The following is a 6,917-nucleotide window of genomic DNA, read 5'->3' on the forward strand; positions in this document are numbered from 1 at the left end:
ACTGAAACTCACCAGATCACTACATCCAGATAATGAGACTCAGGCCCCTCACTCACCATGATGGGTTCCTTACCCCTTCCAAGTTCCTGTTTTCCCGTACATGGTTACATTTCTTCCCTGTTATATAAAGCCCTAGTTTTAGTTGATCAGGGAGATGGATTTGAGACTGAGCCCCCATCTCCTCAGCTGTTGCACCCAGTTAAAGCTTCCTCCTGGCAGTACTCCCTGTCTCAGTTGTTGGCTTTCTGTGTGGCGAGCAGCAGGATCTAGACCACACCCCTGGCGTTTGGTAACACAACTATCACCTCCATCCATCTCCATAACTTTTTCATCTTCTCTAACTGAAACTGTACCCATTAAACACCAACTCCCTATTCCTGCTTAGCCCAAACCCTCTGGCAACCACCATTCTACTTCCTGTCTCTATGCATGCAACTACTCTAGGAACCTCCTGTAAGAGGAAGCATATGACAGTTGTTCATTTGAACCGGGTGCAGTGGCTCACACCTATAATCCCAGCACTTTGTGATGCCTAGGCAGGTGGATTGCTTGAGGTCAGGAGTTCGAGACCAGCCTGGCCAACATGGCGAAACCCCATCTCTGCAAAAAATACAAATTACCTGAACATGATGGTGTGCACCTGTGGTCCAAGCTACTCGGGAGGTTGAGGTGGGAAGATTGCTTGAGCCTGGGAGGTGGAGGTTGCAGTGAGCCAAGATCATGCCACTGTATTCCAGCCTGGGCAACAGAGTGAGACTCTGTCTCAAAAAAAAGCAAAACAAAACAAAATAAAACAAAAGGTGCTCATTTGTAACTGGCTTATTTCATTTAGCATAATTTCTTTAAGATCATCCAGGTTGTAGTATGTATCAGAATTTCCTTCCTTTTCAAGGCTGAATAATATTCCATTGTATTTATATACCACATTTTGTTTATCCATTTATCCATTAATGGACATTTAGGAGGTTTCCATCTTTTTGCTATTGTGAATAATGTTGTTATAAACATGGATATACAAATATCTGTTTGAATCTCTGCTTTTAATTTTTTGTGTATATACCCAGAAGTGGACTTGCTGGATCTTATAATAATTCCATGTTTAATTTTTTGAGGAACCCGCATACTGTTTCCCCCAGTGGCTGCACCATTTTATATTCCCACCATCAATGCAGAGGGTTCCAGTTTCTCCATATGCTCACCAACACTTGTTATTTTCTGTTTTTTTTTAATATGTATAATAGCTATTCTAATGGGTGTGAAGTAGAGTCTCATTGTAGTTTTGACTTGTAGTTCTCTGATGCAAATCAAATGTTCTATTAATGTTTAACATCTTTTCATGTGCTTATAGGCCATTGGAATATTTTTGGAGAAAAGTCTATTCAATTGACATTGAATTATTGTATGATCCAGCAACTCCACTTCTGAGTGTATACACAGAAGAATTAAAAGCAGAGATTCAAGTTCTTTGACTATGCTTTTTTGTTGTTGGGTTGTAAGAGTTCTTTGTATATTCTGAACATTAGCTCCTTATCAGATATATGATTTGCAAATATTGTCTTCTATTCCATGGGTTGGCTTTTCACTCTGTTGAGAGTGTACTTTGATGCATAAAAGTTTTTAATTTTGAAGTCCAATTTGTCTATTTTTTTCTCCTATTGCTTGTTCTTTTAGTGTCATATTCAAAAATGACTCATAATGTTGTTATATATTTATTTGAATGTTTTATTACATAAATGCCTGCCTTCATAGACTATAAGACATACAAATACTGAAACCTCCATTTTGGTCACCATCATATCCCCAGGACCGATCCCGTGCCTGATGACTAGTAAGTGTTTCATCATATATATTTGTAATCTGATAAATGCATATCTTCTGATACTTTTAATTTGTGAAGTTAAATGATACTTGATAACATATATGAAAAAATATTGATTAACAAAGGTGATTTCTGTGTGATATTTAATTCTCACTGAAAATTCACACTAAGTTAATTTAAATCAAGCCACATATAAAGTTTCAAGAAGCTTTAGAGAAAAAAAACACAACAGAAACTGTATCAAGGCATATTTTAAAAACATATTAGTTTTTTTTCCAAATCTTTACAGACTAAAAAATGAAGTGACTAGAAACACATCTTCCAGATTTTAGTCATTTCATTTCAGATCTGATGTAACTTCGTAATATGTTTCTTCACTCTTCATTGGCAGGTATTCAAAAGTGGAATAGACCCGCTTCTTAGATCAAATGAGGGGGACAGCTCCGGTGCCCAGGTTAAGTGATAGCCCAGATCAAATGCTAACTCTCCCTTTCCTCTGTGATTTCGTAAACCTTCAGGAGAAAAAGCTGACAAGTATTCATCTGCCTCGTAGATCAAACAAACCCACGAGGGATTCTCTTTCATTCTTCTGTGTTTCTGGAAATTAAAATACAAGGGACTTGTATTGTCAGCTGCAAAACAGCAGGGGGAGCTCATGAGGTTTTTAAGGCAGCTATTACTCGCCACCCCACCCCCTCCAAAAACATTGCATTAAATACACACTTAACAGTACCAAGGAGAAATTCAAAGGGAAAAGGAAGTGCGAGTGAGCGCGTGCGCACACACACACACACACACACGCGCGCGCGCGCGCCTGCTTTCTAATGAGAGGTGAAAATGGACACGATCCATTTTATAATAAAGGACTGACAAACTAACACTTAATTCAGACCTCCGAAACCACCTGTCGGACTATCCTTACTACCTTAACAGTCCAGTGTCCCCGTGGGTACCCAAGACGCCACCACTGCTCTTGATTCTTGACCATCTTTCTCATGTGTCCAAACTAAGTTCCTAGACAGCTGGCTTAAAACCATAGTGCTTACGTTTTCCAAACGTGTTTTTAAATATTCAGTGAAATTGTTTTGGAGAACAACTTAAATGGCATTTTAAAAATTAGGTTATAAACCACAGAGTAGTTTTTAAAATATATGAACTATAGACCTTTGTCACTGAGGAGAAAGAATGAGGGGTCCAGGGTCTACATCGTGAGTTTTAGGGACAGGGTAAGAAGTCACTCCCTGTGAGGACAGAGTGGCCAGAGAGGAACGGAAGAGTATTTCCTATTGCGGAGAAATCACAAGTGACACTGGTATTGTTTGCCATGTTGTCCTTCGAGTCTCAACCAGGGACACAGGAATCAATGGTTAGCATTAACGAGTCATCAACAGCTCTCATTGTGAGGCCTAACAGAAAGCTAAGCTGTGAAGCCGTGGATCACCACACACAGGGACTTGGGCTGCCGATGGACTTGCCAGGGCTAGGGTGGGGTGTGAGGTCTTACCTTTGCCCCTCCTCTATCTACAAGTATGTCTAAATCACAGATGAGCATCTGAGAACGCATCTTGGAACAGCTGTCACCTCTCCTAGAGGGGCTCATTTTTGGCATTGGGAAAACAGATTTTGGTGAGTGGCCACAAGGTCTTACAAACTCCCCGAAGTTCAGGGCCTTTTCTTGGTTTGTGATCAGTGTTTCCCAAAGAATACAGCTCTCTCCTCATGTCATTTCAGGATGACATGAGGATGACCTTTAAAATATTGTGAGTCCTACTTGTAATGGAACAATGAGACGTGGAATTGTGAAAGGAACTAGGATAAATATGTGACTACGTAGAAATAAGCTACTAGCTCTGTTTTATGCCATTGACTTTTCTATGTCTGAACACTTTTTCAAGGGCTTAATAGGAAAGCAAATTGAAAAATAATAAAGTGTTTTCAATAAACTCCATCAAATGAATGCATGCATAAATTATGCATAATTATAAATTATATTGAATTTTCCTTAAAAATTATCTATTTGTTCTCCCAAACTATATTATAATTTATTCTTTAGAAAAGCATATATTTTCAAAGAAAAACTATAGTAAAGAAGGACAGTCAACACATTACCTTAAAAAACTCTTTAAACAATGTAAGCTTTCTTACCTCTTTAAAAGGAAGTACATACATTCCTGGAGGAGGCATCTGAAGTTCCTTTCATCTAAATCTTCAAATTCTTTTTTCTACTGCCTGATAGTGTTTGGAAACCAAATTTTTATTTATCTTAAGTAACTTTTGAAGAAAAAAAGAATAAAGGAAGCTTTACTTATTTTCTAAATACTGATTTAATTTCGTTTTAATAAGAGGAATCTGAGTATTAGGTTCCAATTTTTATGTGAATTACATAAAATATTAAAATTACCAGAAACTCCAAATTATAGTGATCTTGAAGAATTTAGAACAACCCAAGAAGTCAACATAGCTGTAGGATGTATTTCATATTAATATACTGGGCGAAAATTAGATATTATGTGTTCCTTTTTCTGTAATGTTGATCCAACTAAGTGTCACAATGAGTTAAGTAGAGTTAAGTCATGCCAGTTTGCTGGGACTTGATTTCCTCTTCAATAACATGAGGGGTTTCAATTAGATGATTCTTAGTTTTCTCCCAAGAGCTAACAATTAGAACTCTGGCCAGGTGCAGTGCCTCAAGCCTGTAATCCCAGCACTTTGGGAGGCAGAGGTGGGCAGATCACTTGAGCCCAGGAGTTCAAGACCAGCCTGGGCAACATGGCGAAACCCCATCTCTACAAAAACCACAGAAATTAGCTGGGTGTGGTGGCTTGTGCCTGTAGTCCCAGCTGTTTGGAAAGCTGACGCAGGAGGGTCACTTGTGCCCAAGAAGTCGAGCTGCAGTGAGCCATGATGGCACCACTGCACTACAGCCTGGGCGACAGAGTGAGATCTTGTCTCAAAAGGAAAAAAGAAAGAAAGAAAAAAAAAGTACTCTGGCAACACAGGCATCCACCCCCAGTCGTTCTATTAAACTACATGAAACATAAAGGATCTACATGCTTAGGGGGCCTAGATTGCTGCCTAATTTTAGAACTAGATAGGTCATACCAGTATATAGCTAAGTCCTTCAAAGAAACTATGCTAGTGAGGGGAGAGCTGATGGAATTTGAAGTGTCCCTTGGTGATAGAAACTCACTTGACAGCCCTTTCGCGGATGCAAGAGCCTAGTGCGGTTGTGGGAGAGGTACGGGCAAAAAAGCAGCGCTGCAGCCGGGGCCTGGGGCCGACCCGTCTGACTTCCCGTCCGTGCCGAGCCCACTCAAGCCGCAGCCATGTCTGGGGACGAGGTGATTTTTGATCCTACTGTGAGCAAGAAGAAAAAGAAGAAGAAGCCTTTTATGTTAGATGAGGAAGGGGCTACCCAAACAGAGGGAACCCAGCCTTCAGAAACAAAAGAAGTGGAGCCAGAGCCAACTGAGGACAAAGATTTGGAAGCTGATGAAGAGGACACTAGGAAAAAAGATGCTTCGGATGATCTAGATGACTCGAACTTCTTTAATCAAAAGAAAAAGAAGAAAAAAACTAAAAAGATATTTGATATTGATGAAGCTGAAGAAGGTGTAAAGGATCTTAAGATTGAAAGTGATGTTCAAGAACCAGCTGAACCAGAGGATGACCTTGACATTATGCTTGGCAATAAAAAGAAGAAAAAGAAGAATGTGAAGCTCCCAGATGAGGATGAAATACTAGAGAAAGATGAAGCTCTAGAAAATGAAGACAACAAAAAAGATGATGGCATCTCATTCAGTAATCAGACAGGCCCTGCTTGGGTAGGCTCAGAAAGAGACTACACATACGAGCAGCTGCTGAATCGAGTGTTCAACATCATGAGGGAAAAGAATCCAGATATGGTTGCTGGGGAGAAAAGGAAATTTGTCATGAAACCTCCACAGATCGTCCGAGTAGGAACCAAGAAAACTTCTTTTGTCAACTTTACAGATATCTGTAAACTATTACATCATCAGCCCAAACATCTCCTTGCATTTTTGTTGGCTGAATTGGGTACAAGTGGTTCTATAGATGGTAATAACCAACTTGTCATCAAAGGAAGATTCCAACAGAAACAGATAGAAAATGTCTTGAGAAGATATATCAAGGAATATGTCACTTGTGACACCTACCGATCACCGGACACAATCCTGTAGAAGGACACGCAGCTCTATTTCCTACAGTACGAAACTTGTCATTCTAGATGTTCTATTGCCAGTATCAAAACCGGCTTCCAGGCTGTCACGGGCAAGCGAGCACAGTTCTGTGCCAAAGCTAACTAATTTGCTAATCACTGATTTTGCAAAGCTTGTTGTGGAGATGTGGCTGGACAGGTTTGCTGTCAGAGTGGATATACCATTGTATTAAAAACGAGATAAAAAAGCTGCCAAGATTTTTGGCGAGTGGTTGGTTGGTCTGAAGTCCTTGCAGGACGCTGATGCTCAAGCTGTTGACATACTCATTGCCTACTTTAACACCTGTCAGAGAAACGTGATATGGGGTAAGGAGGTGTTTTTTAAAAATCGTTCATAGACTTCTGTAAAATGCAAGATAAATTAAAGTTATTATAACAGTGATTCTTTCAAAAAAAAAAAAAGAAACTCACTTGACAGCAACATAAACAAAGACTTAATAAAACAAGTAGTAAATTCATAGGAAGGAAGAGTGTCCCTAAAATTTACAAATCTAATGAATCCCGCACTTGCTGGGTTGATGGCTATCTCCTCCTGGCATATAGCTCAGTAACATATACAGTATCTGACAAAGTTGGCCTCTGTTAGGCTCTTCTCATGGGCTAGAAGTCCTCCTTATTGACCACACCAACCACCAGTTGAATAACAGACACAATGGTAATCCCAGCTATTCATTCCTGCACTGTTGGCTCTCCCCACAAACAGGTAAGAGGGCTATGCAGAATGATTCTCCAGTGGTCAGGATTCGTTTTTTTTTTGTTTTTTTTTTGAGACGGAGTCTTGCTCTGTCCCCCAGGCTGGAGTGCAGTGGCGCGATCTCGGCTCACTGCAAGCTCCGCCTCCCGGGTTCACGCCATTCTCTT

The 6,917-nt window shown here is 40.0% G+C and overlaps 1 protein-coding gene across 1 annotated transcript; it reads left to right on the forward strand.

Annotated features, from left to right (window-relative positions):
• The first annotated feature begins 5,130 nt into the window (after nt 1-5,130).
• On the forward strand, nt 5,131-6,456 carry LOC129481324 (eukaryotic translation initiation factor 2 subunit 2-like). Its single transcript, XM_055276607.2, has one exon. It carries the CDS (start codon nt 5,146-5,148, stop codon nt 6,016-6,018), a length of 873 nt encoding a protein of 290 aa, XP_055132582.1. The 5' UTR covers nt 5,131-5,145; the 3' UTR covers nt 6,019-6,456.
• The last annotated feature ends 461 nt before the right edge of the window (nt 6,457-6,917 follow it).

Source organism: Symphalangus syndactylus, chromosome 4 (genome assembly GCF_028878055.3).
Source record: "Symphalangus syndactylus isolate Jambi chromosome 4, NHGRI_mSymSyn1-v2.1_pri, whole genome shotgun sequence".
NCBI classification, from domain to species: Eukaryota; Metazoa; Chordata; class Mammalia; order Primates; family Hylobatidae; genus Symphalangus; species Symphalangus syndactylus.